Source organism: Dioscorea cayenensis, chromosome 8 (assembly GCF_009730915.1).
Source record: "Dioscorea cayenensis subsp. rotundata cultivar TDr96_F1 chromosome 8, TDr96_F1_v2_PseudoChromosome.rev07_lg8_w22 25.fasta, whole genome shotgun sequence".
Taxonomy (NCBI): domain Eukaryota; kingdom Viridiplantae; phylum Streptophyta; class Magnoliopsida; order Dioscoreales; family Dioscoreaceae; genus Dioscorea; species Dioscorea cayenensis.
Genome location: NC_052478.1, coordinates 2,764,074 through 2,783,381, shown reverse-complemented (window position 1 = coordinate 2,783,381; position 19,308 = coordinate 2,764,074). Strand labels below are relative to the sequence as shown.

Here is a 19,308-nt window from a genome sequence, read left to right as displayed (position 1 = left end):
TCTCTTCTTCATCTTCTTCCTGCTTAATTTTCAATAGCCATGGCATCTCACAAGCTCTTTTCCATCATCTTTCTTCTTCTTCTTCTTCATGCCTTTCAAGTTCAATGGAGTGTTGCTAAGCCTAAAGTTTGCTATATCAACACCATTTATAGTCTCGGTGACTCGATCACCGACACCGGAAACCTTCTCCGGCTTGGCCTCGGTGGTTCATTCACTCCCATTGCTAACTTCCCTTATGGTCAGACCATCCATAAGGCCACAGGGAGATGCTCTGATGGACTTCTCATCATAGACTATCTCAGTAATATCTCTTTCCTTTTTGGTTCATTTTCATCTCCTTTGTTTTGATATACTTTTGAATATGACTATATGAGAGTTAAAAGATTTGTAGTTATTGCTTTTGATTGATCTTATTTATAATTTAATTATACTATTTCTTTTCAATGGTTACTGCATGCATGGCAGTCTGTAATATAAATTGTATCTTAAGATCACTAAATTTTTAGGGTTTAAGGTTTGAGATCTTTGCATAAACATAATATATAGTTTGCATTTTTTGATGCTTTGATCTAGGGTTTAAGAACTTTGTAATGAGGTTTAAGAACTTTGTAATGAGGTTTGTATACATACATACACACACATGACATAGCATGTATATTTGTGATAATATATGGTTAATTATTCATGCATATATTATGATTAATTTTGTTTGGTTTGCATGGCAGTTGAGGCTCTTAATCTTCCACTCATCAACCCTTACTTAGACAAGGATGCAAACTTTGACAATGGTGCGAACTTCGCCGTCGCCGGAGCCACCGCACTCGAAAGTTTGACATTGTTGCAGAAGGGCATTCTAATGCCTTACACCAACGCTTCACTTAGTGTTCAGCTTGACTGGCTCAAGACTCATCTCAACTCTACATGCACCTCCAAAGATGGTAATTATTATATATCACGATGAACTTAATATATATATATATATATGTATATCCTATATATTGATCAATTAATGTTTGAAGTTTTTCATAATTTAATTAATTAATGCTTTGTTTGATGGATATTAATATTGTAGCTTGTGAGAAGAAGTTTGAGAGAACTCTGTTCACTTTGGGGGAGATTGGTGGCAATGATTATAACTATGCATTCTTTGAAGGAAAACAGATTGATGAAGTGAAGAACTTGGTTCCACTTGTGGTGCAAAAGATTACTGATACTGCAAAGGTGAGCCTTTTCTTTCTTTATTTCAGTTAATAGATATAATTAAACAACAAGATTAATTAATCACACAATTAGAACATGAAATTGAATAATTTACATATGATGATGATGGTGATGATGATGATCAGGAGCTAATTGAAATTGGAGCAAAACACATGGTTGTGCCAGGGAATTTTCCCATTGGATGCATGCCAAGTTACCTGTCAACATTCGGTCACAATACCGACGATGATCTCGACGAGCTCAATTGCCTGAATAGTTTCAACTCTTTTGCCATGATTCACAATTAATGAGCAACTCCAATCAGCACTTGCACAGCTTAGAGAAACATACCCTCAAGTTCAGATCATGTATGCAGATTACTTCCATGCATTCAAGCATCTCCTTGAGAAGGGTCCATTACATGGTAACTAATTAATTAATTTCAGCTTTATATATATATATATAATGCTCATGCATGAATGCATTCAATTAATTGATCTTTAATTTGTGTGTGTTGATTATTTGACAAAGGATTTAAGAAGGATTCATTGATGAAAGCTTGTTGTGGAGCTGGTGGAGAACATAACTTTGATGCAACTAACATTTGTGGTGCTCCTGGAACTACTACTTGTGAGAATCCAAGTGAGTACATTAGTTGGGATGGAATTCATCTCACACAAGAGGCTTATAAGATTATAGCTAAATCACTTATTAGTCCTGGTGGATTTACATTCCCATCTTATGGAGTTCAGCAACTGTGGAAATGTTATTAGAGATTATCTTGTCTACAATTTAATTAGGGATGATTTTCAAATTCTAATAATATATTTGTTTAGGTATAGGTTTTGATTCATATTTTTTGTTTTGTTGTTTATTTATTGTTGTTGTTTTTTTTTCTTTCTTTTGGGAACATGATAATGGTACATTAAATTAGTAAAGTGGAACTTTATTTTAATAGTTCTGAATTGTGGGAGATTACTGGATTTGTGCCTTTTGCTTCAAAATACTTGTTTTGTTACTGTGATTTTTCAAATCTATTTCAAAGAAATTATTGAAAATTCTTTGATCACATAAGAGGACTATTTGATAATCTTACAATGTAGTATTTTAAAACTAGAGACCGTTGTTTTAAAAAGAGCATTTTAAAACTCAAAAACCAAACTAACACAATTTGACAAAAAAAAGTACAACAACATACATGATCATTGCTGCATTTTATAGGCTTTCTCATGACATACATAAATTAAAGTTTTTCCAAGTTTTGTTGACAGTAATAAAGTTCATTAAGATTAGATAGCAAACAAAAACACAGTACATGCACAAAAAGGATCCAATGAAATGAGGAAATAAGTAAATAAATAAATACATACATACACTGAGATTTCAAAACCATCATCAGTTAACATCAAGGGTAGTACCATACCACTATGTTCATGTTTGATCCTTGCCAAAAAAGTAAGGTTCATCAAGGACCTGAACATAACACCTAAAAAACTAATTCACACACACACACACACACACACAAAAAAATCCAGTTCAGTTCAGTTCAGTCCAGTCCAGACCTCCAGTGAGTAACTTGTTTCACAGTAGCAACTGTACAATGTAATGAAGAGGAATAATGAAAAAGGAAAGCAGTATCAGTGTCACATTAGTGGGAATTCAAGAGTACATCACATCACAAGAAGAGGAGGAGATGCAATACCTTGGTTTTTAAGACAATGAGAGTGTTGGGTTCCACATATCCCATGATTGACAGAAAGGAATCAAAACCTCATCTGTTACCAATCACAACACTTTTAAGGAAGTGATAAAATGAAAATAAATGAAAAAAAGAAATGAAACAAGGGAAGAGAGAGGGAAATATCAGGAGAGAAGGAACAAAGGGACTACAGAGTCTAAAACCCCACAGACCACCCACTCCACCCACACAAAGGTAAATATATCACATGCATATTGTCCTCTTCCACTCCACTGCCAAACTGGACACTTAAAACCCTACTGGAGCGTGAGACCTGCATTAGCATTACTCACCCTTTCACAGTCTTGAAAAGACAGTCACACAGCAAACAGCTCAATCCAATTCAACCAAACAAATAACCAACCAAAACTTTTTGGTTTAATAACTTAAAATTTAAATTTAAATTTAAATAAAAAAAAAGGAAAGAAAAAAAAAATGAGCTGGGATGATTGATGCAAGTTCTCACAAACAGATACTAGAGCCTCAAAGTGAGATCAATGTTGGCCAAGTCTGCATCACCAGTTGATGAAGGACAAGAAGAAGAAGACACTACTGAAGAAGCTGTTGCAGTAATGGAATCAACAACAGCAACATCCACAGACAAAGGTTCATGGTGAGAACTCAACTGCCAGTTGACAAGATCTATGGTCTCAGATGAAACACCTTCATGGCACCATTCCCTGGTGGTAGCTAAGTAGGGATGTCTTGGGGTCAATCTAGGGGCTACTCCATAGGACCCCAAGCTCTCTGGATGGACAGCAGAGTGGTAACTGCCAGAATGAGAGTTAATGGAGAATGGAGAAGAGTGCAAGAGTGAGGAGCTCAACCCATTGCTCCTCTCCTTTTTGTGTGCATTCTGGTGGCCACCCAGAGCCTGAGACTTAAGGAACTTTTTGTCACAGAAAAGGCATGGGAAAATCCTCATGGACTGCTCAACAACAGCATTGGGAGATGGTGGTGGAGAGGATGGTGCCAAGGTGAGGGAGAGATCTAAGGTTGGATGTAATTGAGATGATGAAGTTGGTGGTGGTTCTTGATAATTAGCCTCCATCTTTCTAGTGCTGCTGTTTTTTCAATCTGTGGAGAGAGGTGATGCATATATGTATGTGATAAGATGCAAAACAGCGTGTGTTTTGGTGAAAAGGGAGTTAGTTGCCTAGAGATGGAAGTGACAAAGGACATGTGGCTGCCTTTAAACGGAGAAGAATGACTTGGAATAGACAACTATTGAGTAGCCTTTTCAACTAAATATAAAAGTGGATTCTAATGAGGAATGTAGCTCAGTTTCTGAATAAATTCTTGTTGTCAGGAATAGTAGAACACATACCAGTCTTGATATTCTTGGTAGAATGCTTCTTGGTTTAGTTTATTGTGTAGTTGCCAATGGATCAATCTACATTTGTCTACATTCAAAATAAGGGATTCGGCCTCAAAATAGAGTTAACAATATCTAATGGCACCTGGAAATCTATACATAAAACATGTTATTATGGTATAGATAAAAACCAAAATAAGTAAGGATATGGTTCAGGAATGAGTATGGTTTATTTAAATGGAACAAAAGCGTACCTTATAATAGGATTAAAAGAGAGAAGGAAAAGAAGGGAAAAAAAAAACCTGCAGGAGGGTCTTCAACTTTTGATTAGGTGACTAGCAAAAGGCCACAACACATCGCTTGGTCCCTGTGCCCCACTCCAAGACTCAAATATGGGAGAAGTGGTCCTGCACAAATGATGACAAGACGCACAGTTTTATCAGATGAAGTTATGCTTTACATGACAAACTCTGATTGATTGAATAAGATGAACAATGACAGAGGGAAACATCAAGATAATGACATTACTCATGTTTTAACCATATCTAGAGTGTGCAGGGTTAAAATAACAAACAATAACCAAGTTCCTAGGAAACAGAAAGATAATATTTTCAGTTCATCACATTCATAAAACTTGTCAAACAACAAAATTATAACAATATTAAAAAAAAAAAAAAGGAATAGGTATCACCTTTGAAGAAGAATTCCTCTAGATTCCATACATTTTTTAACTCCTGAGATCTGAGTGACAAAAGGATTAGATGGTACAAGAAACACACTTTAAAGAAAGCTGGAGGGGAACTCTCCAGTCCAAAGGACAGAAGTTTGGAAGTGGATGAAAGAATAAGTGGCAATAACAGACACACGCAGTCCAACTTGAATGGCCTCATTTGTGGTCCATGGAGACTTGTCCCGTTCATACCTTTCTTACTAAACAACAAATAAATTGACAGGGAAGTGAAATTGCTTGTCGTTCATTGTATTGTAGCTTTCATAGATTCCTCCGTGTAAACACTGCAAGTGCTTTTGGAACTTTGGATTGAGCGAAAATAGAAGATAAACAACAAGTAATTGAAAATTAAGAAGAGATATTTATCATCACATTACCCCTTTCTTATGTTCCTCGATTCCCCCTCGATCCAAATACACCCAACCCCGTTAGAAGCATTGAAACAAGAGGCCAAAAATTGACTAGTATCCAGCTACATCGGCTGTTTAGATTTGACACAAGACCAAGGTAATCAATATATTCTCAAGACAAAAGTAGAGATGACACCATTTTGCATATAAAGATGTTCAGAAAGCATAACTGAAGGGGCTCCACTAATAAGTAATAGTATGAGACTGGAACATTGGCAGATAGTTATAAGACAGTTTTTCTCAATAATGAATGAAACTGGCAGACGATAAGCATCTAATGCTCATGAATGTATATATACAAAGTGGAATAGCATACATTAAAACATCGAAGATATCCAATCCACTGGAAAGAAAAAAAGTCAAAATTAAAAGAACAAAATTTAAGTTGCCTTGAAATGAAGAGTACAGCACAGGGTAGATTCTTGTGCTACTGTTTTCATCAGAATGGAAATATAGATTTAGCATTCAAAACAACAGCAGCATCTATTATCACATGGAAGCGAAAAAAACAAATAAGCAGTGCAAAAAGAACTGCAGTACGCCTGCTAAGGCTTAATAAAAATCACTTGACATTGTTGCCAAACCAGCAGCAAAAAAATCAGAAGCAGAATTTGTTTTACTTGAATCAGTAACAAATCATAGATATTCACAATTCAATTATGTAATGCATTTGCCTAACAATCAAACAAAATTATTCCCATAAGCTTAAGAGACAGATGATACACAGATGTACACAGACAAAACAGGATTGTTCCCACCACCGCCACTGCCACTGCCACCGCCACCACCAACAACAACAACAAAAAAATAAAATAATGAGACAAGAAACAAGTTGAAAGAATAAATCCAACTTACTAGATAATGATAACTGTCAATAATTATCACCTTATAAATTAAATTTTACCTTTAGACAAAATAGAAGTATTCCCAGAGTTGGTGGCCATGACAATCAAGTTCTGGGTTGCAATAATTTACACACCACTAGAATGGAGGCCAGAAGCAGCAACTTACGCTCTGCCAGTACTATGGTACTGAAAACATCAACTTCCACAAATAACAATGTCATTATTTCACACAACAAAACTTTATCAACCAAACCTACTCCCAGAACTCATGAATTAGCATGTGTGTATCACTGTATGCTGAAGTAACACACTATTTCTTCAAAGGATAGTGATATGGAAAAAGAGAGAGTTCATAGGGATATATTTAGAGTTGAAGGATAAATCTTAATGAGAAGCTATTGGACCTACTAGACTTATCAATTAGAACCCTTGGCCATTGATAAAATAGGCATAGTAGATATTAACGATCTGTAAATGAGTAGTGATAATACAAGTAGTGATAATACAAGTCGCATTAAGAACTACCATATATCCATTATCAACTAAAATTATAACCAATTGAAGATAACAAAAGAGAAGTAGCATGTTATAACAGGCACCCATGTGATATAATGTCTTAGTAGTGCAACAACATGCAAGTGTATAGTGATTCAGGTTGATTGAGCCAAACGGTTTAAACCCAAAACAATGGCATAAATCAACACAAACAAAATGATGAGTTCAAATTACATTACTGTCTGCTATGATCTAGTTATAAGTGAAGAGGCAGATTTCATGGGGTTAGCATCAAGGCTTAATTATGGCTGGCATTATAACCTGAAAAATGGAGGCTGAGTAGGTGAAATCTCATCGATTGATGTTAGACTAATTTATTGCTAATTAACTAAAACATGATTAATATTATTAAGCAAAACAAAAGGTTGCCAATTGAAATTGTTAGATTTTATATTTTGGTACTAGTGGGTCCTATATGGGCTCTATATGGGCTTAGGGGTCTTACAAGTTTCAAGACTTAGTGGCTCAACCGCTATAGCTATATATAAATCCATTACACTTCTATCACACAACCGATGTGGGACTATATTTCCAACAGAAATATCAATAAAGATGAGACACTAGCAACAGATATAGGCAACAAAATAATAAAAATAACTATTACATGATTAGAGGTGAATAGGCCCATGGAACCTTCTACGACAACTAATCACTGAAGTACGATGGATTAAAGATGAAGATATTTCATTAGTGCTTATCAGTTGAGTCAATAAACACCTCAATTAATAGTCTATTAAAACAATCGTCTAAGGGTAAATATCTTGAGTGGGTACTATACTATGTTTAAATTTCACTTTGAGCACCGAACTTCAATTTGTATCATTTCAGTTATCCAACTTCAATTTGATTTCACTGGACGAGTACCAAGAGGTTTTTGGGAGGAATTTGATAACGTTGTTGCTAGAATTGCCTTGTCAGTAGCAATTGACAATGTCATCTACTAATGTATGTATGCCACGTCATCAATAATGTCCATGCTACCACCTATTATGTACACGACGACATCATTGAATTGCATAATAAGTGACTACATTGACATTGTTGATGATGTGGTATGTACGCATCAGTAGATGACACCATGAATTGCTGCTGACAAGGCAATTCTGGCACCATCGTCATTAAATTCCTCTCAAAAACCTCTTAGTACCCGCTTGGTGAAACTAAATTGAAGTTCGATAACCGAAATGATACAAATTGAAGTTTGATGCTCAAAGTGAAAATTGACCATAGTACAGTGCCTACTCAAGATATTTACCCAATCGTCTAATGACAAAGACTATCATACCATCACAATGGAGTCTTTAATGTAGTACACCACAAATGAATTATGATCAGCGTTGATGCATGATGTGAATGGTTTCGAAATTTCTAGCTATTTCTACATTGTAATTTGCGCATATTTTGTATTTTTAGTTTTTGTAATATTAAAAACAACAAATCAAAGCAATAAAATTTGAATATGGAACAGTCAAAACCAACAGTTCAAAATTTTGGCAGCATACCAGTTTTTACAACTCATGCTAGGACAGCATAAATCACCAACAAATTTTAACCAAGACTAAGTGTTATGTGCATGAAACAAACTAGAGAAAGCTTACACCAAAAAAATCATGTTGTTTAAACTTTTGTTGAACTGGCCACACAAAGGGTATACTATACCAGCAAGGAAAAAAAAGATAGCACATAATAAATGTGGTTGAGAAGAAGGAAAATCTCAAAATTTTCGTTGAACATGGACAGTTTTATCTCCACAAACAATATCTGCAATATTCCCTCACAATGACAGGCACACTTGTGGGTGGGAGCTGAAACAATAAGTTGGCAGTTAATGTCAGAACCAATCCAATCAAAATAGTTCTAAATGATACATCCATTGCACAACTTACCAACCCATATTCTGTGGCAATCACGGATATCTAGTCTGAAGGAGTGGCCTCATACCTGCAAAAATGTTGTGACGAGATTTTGTTAGCATAAAAAAATAATAATAATAATAATAATAAAATAATACACCATAAAGCTCTAAAGATACAGTGCACATACACGAGATTAAGAAGTTGCAAATTTTCCTCATCTGCCCAATCATCCAAATGATTCAAGCCTTCCTTCAGAAGCCTTAGAGATGATATCAGGACCACCTGTAAAGTCGACAGATGAACATGTGTTGAGAAAATAAAAATCCAACTTGTACAGGCATACCCAGCTCATTGGAACATGTAGAATCAAGTTGCACTGTTTCATGGAACTTTTATGCCTCGCAGCCGATCAAAACAGGAACATGGAAAACAGTAGCAACCATAGCTATGCATGCCGTTCCAGCTTTTGAATAAACTGTTCCATTAGATGACACTGAAGAAGCTCCTAAAAAAACTCATGTAATTTCATGCATGAAGTAGAGATGGCATTTATATGTGCATATGTACAGTTAAGGCCCCCTGACACCAATCTATGCAGCAATACCTGTCCTTCCAGCCTTAGGCGGGAGTCAACCACCACAAGATGAAACTGTTTATTAGCCTCATGGGCATACAACAGTAGTATTTCACCAGCAGAGGACAAACCACATGTGAGCAACACATAAGCATTTCTTATCTTTTCAACGGCATGCTGATTATAACCAGGTGTGCAAGTATTGTTTTCTCATTTATAAAATGAACGATATCAATTGTAGAATGGATTGTGCTTCTTATTCAGATAATATATGTGGTAATTTTGCAATCTGACTCTTCAAAAACTTCATTGCATTTCCCATGCGAATTGAAAGTGGCATACACTTGATCAGAAATGAGACATAATAACTAATTTTTGCAGGTAAATCTCAAATGAGAGCTTTTTCTGGTGGTGTAGAGTAGTCCTTGATTGCCTCTTGGAATACAAGAAGCATCTTGATACAGCATGCATTGCCATCTGTGATATTCCCTGCTAAATTCTGTGGCCCAACCTGACAAAGACGAATGAAATTTACAAAAGACAACAGTAACTTATCTCATGTAAAGCATTCGCCATCCAAGCAATTACAAAAAATAATTCTTTTAGCTAAATTGATTCAATGGGGTACAGTTGACTTTAGCCAAAATACATGGCTGCATGTTGGAGCCTCTGCTATAAAAATATAAAGAAAGAGAAATCAGCAGATTATCATCCTCAAACTAAACTCCTAGACACCTATAACAATGTAAGTGGGCAAGGTTGCCAAGTGTCTCCATGATGACAAGGGAAACATTGAAAGGAATTTGCAGAAATAAAATACATTAATGAGAAATCCATTGGAATTATAGGGTACTGACAGAAATTACAGGGCATTACAAGACATGGCACATTGAGAGCTAAACTGGTGAACAGAGAAATATGGAACTTGCATAATTTGTGAAGTAAAAAATATAGTTAGAGAAGCACTGACTCAGAAGTGGCAGACAGGAAGAAGAGAAACAGGTGATAAGAAGAGAACCAAATTCAAAGAGGAGATCATGTGTCAAGGGGGATGCGGAGGAACTGGATATTTAGGATAGCTGGGCAATGAACAACAGATGCCATGTCAAGGAATGACTATAATGAGCTTTGATGGAAGATAGAGATATAGAGGGAGACGACTTTGAAACTTCTATAAGCTGAGCCAGGGGTTTAATTATATAATGCTGCAGCTGTAGCTGAAACTGTCAGCCCACTTTCTTTAGTGAAGGTTTGACAACCTTCCCTTTACCTTCAATTGCAAAACCATCATCACCAGAAGGCTTGCCACCACCAAAAATCATCAGCGTGTAAATATGCTATGCAACAAAATAAATGAAGACAGAGCAAAGAATTGCTTCATAGATACACATACAACAAAGAAGAAATACCAAAATCACATCTGACATATTGCCATTGATTCAGAAAAATATATAAACAATGTTTGCAGGTTAATATGACCCCATGAAAAGATTGTACCAAGTTACATGTGTTTAATTGTTATATTCCAATATGCAAACCCAACCAGAAGAAATTTAAAGCAATGACGAATCAACCAATCAGACAGAAAATCTTTGGACATTTCCATAGTCTTCACACCCGAAAAAGAGATGCATACCAGTCTATTGTTTTAGTTATTGCAAACCAAAGTTGACTACTAATCAGATATAATTTTTGTGCATGTTTTACAGGCCCAACCTCCAGAGATGGAGATTCAAATATCCCCGTCATTCATGGTTAACAATTACTTTACAGGATATATTGTTTAAATTTTAAACTGCATTGTTCCTTACGAGAACTGCTTTCATCTCAGGGGGTTTCTAGAGGTTGTGACACTAATGAATGTTTAAATTGTTACTCTCATGAAAAGCTACAGGGATGCAACACTCAAGAGCTTACTAGAATGTATGGATCAGAAAATCTTTATATACATTTATTCAATCCAGTCATGAAGCATAGCAATGGTATGGGACTGGAATAAAGCAAATGGGAACAAAAGTAGTTGCACCTGAGTGTTGTAATTGGAATATTTGAAATTATAACCATGATGAGATTGATATAAAAATCTAAAGCCATGGGCATGTTTAAGAAAATACAGAAAAATCTAACTAGTCTTCTATTGGCAGGTTCATTAAGAAACCATCATTATCTAGAATTGAATGAAAAGATTAACCGATCATAGGAAGAAAAGACAGTATGGTGTGAGTAATGATGAAGAAGGAAAAATTAAAGTAAACATTTGAACAACACAACAAGCATAAATTAAAGGCGACGTTGAACCCAAAGTGGACTCTTGGAGACAATGAGAACCTATGATTTGTCTGGCGCACATAAATCTTACTAATTGAGAAAGAATACTGGGGAACACAAATAGGAAAACTAAGATTCTGAGACAAAATGGTTGCGGAATGCACTCTAAAGGGCAATGTGAACCTATGATCAGCAACAAATAAATGCTCTGATTGACACAAATTATTCTGTGCAATAAACCGAAAAATAAAAAATAAAAAGTTCACCCATAACTAAAATAACATAAATCACTTCATAAACATTATCTTGTTAGAACTTTACGTCCTTAAACTTAACCCAAAAGGAGACTTCGTCTGTGTTGGTAAAAATCACTAGAAATTCACAGATTCCTGGGTATCACTCAGATGTAACTAGAGCTGTCAATTCGGGCTTGGCCCTAGGGCCACGCCCCGCCAAATAAAAATTGGCGGGTTGGGTTCAGTATTTTATAGGCCCGCCCTGGAGGCGGGCTTAAACGGGACCAACCCGCGCGGGCCCATGGGTTGGGCAGGGGCGGAGCTCATGAGTTGGGGCAGGGTCAGCCCTGCAGCCCGCCTCTAATATATATATAATGTATTTTATATTATATATATATATATATATTGATATTGACATATTGTTAAGGATTTAAATTAAAAAATAAATAAATAATTTTAATGAAGTTTAATATGTATTTAATTATGTTTTAAAAGAAATATGGAGATAACAAATATGTCAATATCATATTTCTTTTAAAACATAATTAAATGCATATTAAACTTAATTAAAATTATTTATTTATTTTTTGGTTGCATTTGCACCCGTAATTGGTTGCATGGTTATAACATTGGTAATTTATAAGTTATTAATTTAAATTGTTTATTTAGTTGAAATCTTGAAACATTTGTTTATATTAAATTCTTTTTTAACTAGTTTTTATATTTGGGGTCTTTTTTGTAGATAATGAAGATGAAGCAAATACTAAATCAACTACATCCGGTGAGGGTTCAAATATTGTTGAAGTTATTGATGAAGATAGAATGGAAGGAGGAAATGGAGAAGAGGAAAATTTGAATGATTTAATTTAATGATTGATGGATTTTAAGTTTGTAATGAACTCTATTTTGTATGTCTTAAGACTTAAGAGGGAGAGAGACATGAAGAATTATGAAATATTTGTTTGTCTCATGGTTGAAAAACTATTTTATTATTGATGTTAAGATGCTTTTTGTTAGAATTTTAAATGATGGTTTTGCTTATAAATAGGAAGGAGATGGTTGATTTCCATTATTAATTAGAAATTTGAGTTGGCATGTGTGAAATTGTTGTTGCTTTTTAAATTTTTTTAATGGATGATAAATGAGGATAAATGTTTTATGTGCTTTTATGTAGTATCATGGTATTGATATTTCTTTTTGTCTTTAGTTGTTTTAATTCATGTGGGAATTTTTTTGAATGTTGGGTTAATTGATTAACTTGGTTGGATATGTTATTATTTACTTGTTTTTATATTTTTTTACTATCTTGGTTAGTGTGATTTATCATAACCCTCATATGTAAAGTATTTTTTAAATATGTCTTTTGTATTATGTTTTGTGTTTTTAATAAATATCTTTTGGTTTGGTTTGTTAAAAAAATTATTAAACATATAAAAATATATAATTTTTAATTGTTTTTATATTTTTTTTAGTGGGGCCGGCTCGCTCAACCCGCCAACCCAGGTGGGTTGGGTCGGGTTAGCACTTTTGCCAACCCGCCAAATGGCGGGCCGGCTTTGCCCCGCCCCGCCAAATGGCGGGGTTTGGTAGCCCGCGGGCCGGCCCGCCCGCCGGCCCGTATTGACAGGTCTAGATGTAACTGCCCCAACCTGGCATATGCAATATAACGCCTATGCCATGGGCAGATATTTGTATAGGTTTAATGAATAATAAAACTGAAGAAAATAATACACGTTCCAAATATCAGAGAGGGAGAAGAAAAATAAAATACTTACCAGCCTCCTTTGCAGGAACTTTTGCAGCATGTTGAGCTTCTTGAATGCCGCTCCTATCTGCTTTTGACATTCTGCTTCAATGGCTATGAAACTGAGCATCTGCAACAGTGAAAAAAATCCATCCCTGTTATCTGCAACAGTTTTAGCCGGTAGGTTTAAAAGTAAAGGTGATTCTTACAAAAATGCCAATAAAAGAGAAACATGAAAGAGAAAAGGCTTCGAAAGGTTGATATTTCACTGGTGCCTCCTCAAAGGTTGTTTGTCTTAGATAAGCTGCTGAAATGTACAAAACTTGGCATACATGGAAATTAGACATCAAAGTCAATAGTTACCATTCCGATGACATGAGATGATGATGACCAACAAATGTCAAAAACAGTAATAAAAATAAAAATAAAAGATCCAAACTAGTAACATCAGCTAACCAATCCAACGACATCAAAACAACCATACTACGAACATCCATAGCACCAAGAATGTCATAATGAAAAAAAGTAACACCATTTAGAAAAAAATTAAAGGCCAATAAAGGTACACAACCAGATATGCCCACTGGCCAATGCTAAAACACGCATCCATTGAAGAATAAATTTGTCTCAGAAAGAAGTCAACGGTGCCACCGCATAAGATAGTTCCAAATCTAATATGCCCCTAAAATTACATAAAGTACCACAATATCAAAATGGAGAATAAACTTGCACCAAATATCCAAAATCACCTGATTATTAATTCCTCCACTGGCTTTAGACATATGTCATCCAACATTTTGCAACTAGTATTCCATTAACTAGTTAGTAAGCTTCACAAATAACACTTTACAAACCATCCATGGTTTATGACAAATAATAAAGCTAAAATAGATATTGTTTATAGTAATACAAAGAGATGTTAACATAGCACTAACAAGCATCAAAACAGTACCCAACACAATGAGGCATAATAGGAGCTCAATTCAACCAATATACCAATTTGACTAATAAAATTCAATCATTTAGATTCATACCTGACACTCCTGGTAGTGTCTTCATCACCATCCCAATAATCCAATCACCAAACCACTCCTAAAAGGAACAACATTCCCACCAACCTTCCTAGCCATCATCTCCCCACTGCTCCCTGGTAAAGTCTCTACTGATGACTTTGCAGGTGGGGAATTACCAGGCCTTGATGTTGCCCCCCATCATAAATGTCATCGGAGAACTCAGGATAGTCCAATCTGAATCTGGTTCCTTCAAGGGGTAGAGGGAAGGGGAGGTTAGGGACTGGGATGGTGGCCGATGCTGAGGTGCCAATGAGGGAGGGGACACTGTCGCCGGAGGCATGCAGGGCTGGGACTACGAGAGGGAACAGCGCTAGGGTTTCGACTGCTTTATCAAAGGAATGGAGATGATGATCAGTTTCATGAGAGATTTCTTTCTCGGCTTTTGGAGCAGAGAGATTTAAAACTTCGAGAGCGAGGGCTTGCGAATTTCAAAGGGCTACGTCGTTGGTTTTGTTATTTTTTTTATCTTTTTTTTTAAATAAAGTTATAGTTTATCTATTTTATTTAAAAAAAAAAATTCTACAAAATTGCGTCATCGTGAGAAAAATACTTATTTACATATAAAAAAATCAGTAAATTACCATCACAGTTTTTAACAGGGTGATTGATATTTCATTTGCCTCCAATTTTTCTCAGTAATGAATCAGTGGTTTATATTTTTAAAAATATATATATATATATATATATTTTTTATTTACCTCTCCACTCAAAAGTTAATAGTTCAAACGGCAAGTTTTGTTTAATGATACAGTGTACACATCACTCATCTCCACCAAATTGTTAAGTTATGGTTCACTTGACAATTACCAAAAAGCGCAAGTGTTTTTTTCTAATATAACCATCTCATTCTTTTTAATCGGTAAAATAATTTTATATAAAATTTATTCTTTTTCAAAACATCACATCACTCTATTGGAAGATCATATATAGAGACTTTGCCTATCAGATTCACAGGAATGAATTATGCATCATAAGAGTTTCAGTTCATAAAGCAAATAGCTTTGGGGCCATATTGATGGGTCTTCTACTACTCTGAAAATGAGAAAGAACGTAGTAAATGGAAGACAAATGACGTTCGCAATATCGCTTAGATTTTGGCATCTATTGAAATCCATATAGTAAACAATCTACATTTATTTTGTACAACTAAAGAGATGTGGAATTATTTGAAGCGCATATATCATCATGATAATATCGCAAGATGATTTCAACTTAAATTTGAGATCAATAATTTAAGTCAAGGTAATCTCTCAATTAAGTAGTATTATTCTGGATATGTTAATCTATGGAGTGAATTGTTAGATGTATTGTATATAAAAATTATTTGGTTAGCCACAAAAGATCATATCAAAAGTATATATAAAAATGGGCAGGAACAAATGATCAACACACATAGCAAAGACTAGTTACACTGATCTTATCAAGGTTCTTTAACAAGATAGCACCCAAAAGTTGACTTAATTTATTCATTAACTCACTGCAATAATAAATCACTTATTTGGCCTGATAATAACACCTTCAATCACAAGCCCTCTCTTCCACTGCCCACCATTATATTCATAAAGAGAGATCTCCACTTCCTCTGCCTTCTCTCCACTGTTGATAATCTCACCAACTTTCAACTCTTTTCTTTGATCTCTTGGAAGTTCCAGCAACTTAACCTTTTGTTCATGAGTAATTCCATTCTCAAACAAGAGCCTGAGATTCACTGGAGTCTGCCATCCATATGACAACTCTTCCATTTTAACAACAAATACAACTTCATACTTAGTTTTTGGTGTGAGCAGTGATGTGTTGATTTTTCCATGCACTTCCAACCAGCATACATTCAGTAAGTTTGCTATTTCAATATTAGTTCCTCTGCAAATGAAGTGAAAAACAATATATATATATTTTCTGATAGTAAAGAATTTGAATATAAATATTGAAAAGCTTTGGAGTGAAATATATATATGTGTGTGTGTGTGTGTCACCTTATATCTTCCACCTGAAACCATTGCCAGTATCTCCGGTCTTCTGCCCAAGCAATTGACAAGCCCCTTGGAAACAACATGAAACAATTACAACCAGTTTCCTGATCAACCCAATACTTCTGCATGACAAAATCCAAATTCACAGTCAATGTTTGCTTTGAGTTGTTGTTGATAAACAATGTTTTAAAGCTCCTCTGAATTACATACAAATATATAATTCAAGAGGAATGAAGATCATGCTGACCTTTGTTCTTTTGTTTAAAAAGATACCAGAGTTGATGTGCTCTGGCAAACTTCCAGGGTCTGCTTGTTTTATAAGGGTTTCAAACATGTGTGGAACCTTCTTGTAAGTCCCTCCCATGGCCTTGTTTTCTTGTCCATTTCCTTCTTGCTTGAAAGAAGTACTCTTCTTTAGCTCTACACCACTACTTCCTTCTTGCTTGAAAGAAGTACTCTTCTTTAGCTCTACACCACTGCTTCCTTCTTGCTTAAAGGAAGTCTTCTTTAGCTCTGCACCACTTCCATCTTGATTGAAGGAAGTCAGCTTCTTTGGCTCTAATCCACTTCCATTTTGATTGAAGGAAGTCAGCTTCTTTGGCTCTACTCTACTTCCTTCTTGATTGGTGGAATTCTTCTTTGATTCTGTTTCACTTGCTTGTTGTTTAAAAGAAGACTTCTTTGGATCCTCCAAGGCAAGCAAGCTTGTTTGTATGAAAAGCTCTTGTTCAAGCAACTCATGGTTGGTGTTCTTTATCACTTGGTTTCTGTTTGATGAATTCTCTTGTTTGCTCTCTTCTTGTGATTGTGATATTCCCATCTTCCACTTCTTCTTCTTCTTCTTCTTCCTCCTCTTCTTCTTTTTCTTCTTTGGATATTTATTGTACTCTAAAGTGACTTTTGTTGGATGTATTCTATCAGAATATATATATATATATATATATTTTTTTGGGAAGTGGAGCGGGACGAACCAGAGACCCAGAGACATGCACAAACCTCGGTGGAACAAGTGAGAACGAGGCCGCGCTCACGTGGGCGCTGGAACCACTCATACACAATCACTATTTACAACTCCCAGAAATGTGCTATCAGCCGAGAATCGAACTCTTACCACTCGGTGAGAACTCTATCGGTGACCCGTGTATCAATAGACCCGCAGGATTGTTGGTTTATCAGAATATATTTATATTAACTCTAGCATAAATACTTATGCTAAATTTTATTTGATTATTCTGTTTTTATTCTTTTACTATGACTCTATCAACAAAGAATAATATGATGAAATCAAACCTTTATGCTTGCAGTTGGTTTAATTTGGTTTAATTTTAAAAAACATATCATTGTTTGTGACATTTGTTCTAGTTCTTTTAATTCCTTCTACCAAGAAAGAATGCTGGTGATATTTCTTATAAAGTACTGTATTATCATGTATGGAACTTTAAGAGGATTGGTTTCCCTTTTTATCAAGTAGAGGATGAGATTTTCCTTTTTTGTGCTTTGGAAATTAAAAAGGAGCAGACAATGAAGTGTGAAATGGACACTGTTTTGGGAATATGATTCTGTGAATATTGGGAAGAAAGAAAGAAAAAAGGAAAAGAGCTTTTCATTATCTTATCCTACAAACTTTAAAAGCGGAGAATTTGTTCCTTCCTTTGCATATGCCAACAGTGCATTCTCTTGATATTAATGCCAATGATTGGGAATATATTTTTTTTTTTTATTTTCTCGATAAAATGAATACACATAAATATATATAAAAAACAAACAAATAAACAAAAGAGATCCATCTATTAGAAGTAGAAATAAACAAAAGAAAAATAACAGAGTCCCCTGAGGACTTCCCCCAATGAACCATGCACAACAAGTGAACTAAAAATTGATAATTTTTCTTTGGTCTTCTTATTTTTAGTCTTTCATTTTATGTTCTTATTTTATTTTTTTTAAAGTGGATAAACCACGAAATATTAAAAAAAATAAAAGGTACAAAATATCCACTAGATGTGGAAAACACAAACAAACACGAAAACAACGAGGAAGAGGTAGAGAAAAAGCAATGACTAAAGAGCACTCGGATCGACTGGAGCAGAAGAACTAAAGCCTAATCCCCCAAAAGCTCCGGATCCCTCTCACTGAATTGTCGACCACCGAGGATGTCGACAAGAGGCTCTATCAGGTCCAGAGTGCAACGAACGTTAGTGACAAAGACTTTCAAAAACACTTTTCTTGCTTCTGGGCCTGCCAAAGGAAGCTAACAAGACGGTTTAAATAAGGAAGAAACCTAAATCAATGAGAGCCCAACAACCCATGTAATTAGACCAAAGAAAGGGCGACACCAATGGGGGGATTGCTCTCATCTCCCAAGGGAAACAGAAGCTTGCCCAAAACCTCGAACATCACATCTTGAACTTCCTCTCCAAGCGAGCCAGTAGACCTGCGACATTCCTCGGTCGACGCACGATCCACCCCATGCTCGACACACCGGCCTCTAGAGCCTCCCGCTCGTAACCGCTAATATTCAATGGTCCAAGAAGACACCCGACCATTGGTTCTTCCCCGCGAGTCCAACTGGGCAACGGTCACATGCGATGACCCCGGTGGTTGTAACATCGTCACTGTACTAGCAGCAGTGGAGCCACGCTTAGCCTCAGCCTTCTTACCAATGATGGGGGAGCCAAGCTCCATCCCTGTCGTTGTCACGCCCCAAACCTGGCTCCCCAGGCCGTAGTATGCTGACAAACGGCCACACACCAACCAAGCCGAGGCCCAGTAGGCATGTAAGGCCTCAAAACCTGTT

The 19,308-nt window shown here is 35.7% G+C and overlaps 2 protein-coding genes and 2 pseudogenes across 2 annotated transcripts; 1 reads left to right on the top strand and 3 right to left on the bottom strand.

Annotated features, from left to right (window-relative positions):
- The first annotated feature begins 33 nt into the window (after positions 1–33).
- Positions 34–2,036, top strand: LOC120267838 (annotated as a pseudogene).
- A 476-nt stretch (positions 2,037–2,512) lies between these two features.
- LOC120267405 lies at positions 2,513–14,974 on the bottom strand (annotated as a pseudogene).
- On the bottom strand, positions 3,414–3,989 carry LOC120266869 (protein LATE FLOWERING-like). Its single transcript, XM_039274517.1, has one exon. It carries the CDS (start codon positions 3,987–3,989, stop codon positions 3,414–3,416), a length of 576 nt encoding a protein of 191 aa, XP_039130451.1.
- A 915-nt stretch (positions 14,975–15,889) lies between the features above and the next one.
- On the bottom strand, positions 15,890–17,425 carry LOC120267635 (protein PHLOEM PROTEIN 2-LIKE A1-like). Its single transcript, XM_039275304.1, has 3 exons — positions 16,762–17,425; positions 16,518–16,636; positions 15,890–16,404 (listed from the first exon to the last, which is right to left on the bottom strand). Exons 1-3 carry the CDS (start codon positions 17,332–17,334, stop codon positions 16,035–16,037), a joined length of 1,062 nt encoding a protein of 353 aa, XP_039131238.1. The 5' UTR covers positions 17,335–17,425; the 3' UTR covers positions 15,890–16,034.
- Positions 17,426–19,308: the final 1,883 nt, after the last annotated feature.

Coding starts and splice junctions, on each gene's coding strand:
- LOC120267635 (XM_039275304.1), bottom strand. CDS start 17,334: ATGGGAATATCACAATCACAAGAAGAGAGCAAACAAGAGAATTCATCA. Junction 16,637..16,761: donor TTTTAAACAAAAGAACAAAG/GTCAGCATGATC, acceptor TTTGTCATGCAG/AAGTATTGGGTTGATCAGGA. Junction 16,405..16,517: donor TTTCAGGTGGAAGATATAAG/GTGACACACACA, acceptor CTTCATTTGCAG/AGGAACTAATATTGAAATAG.
- LOC120266869 (XM_039274517.1), bottom strand. CDS start 3,989: ATGGAGGCTAATTATCAAGAACCACCACCAACTTCATCATCTCAATTA.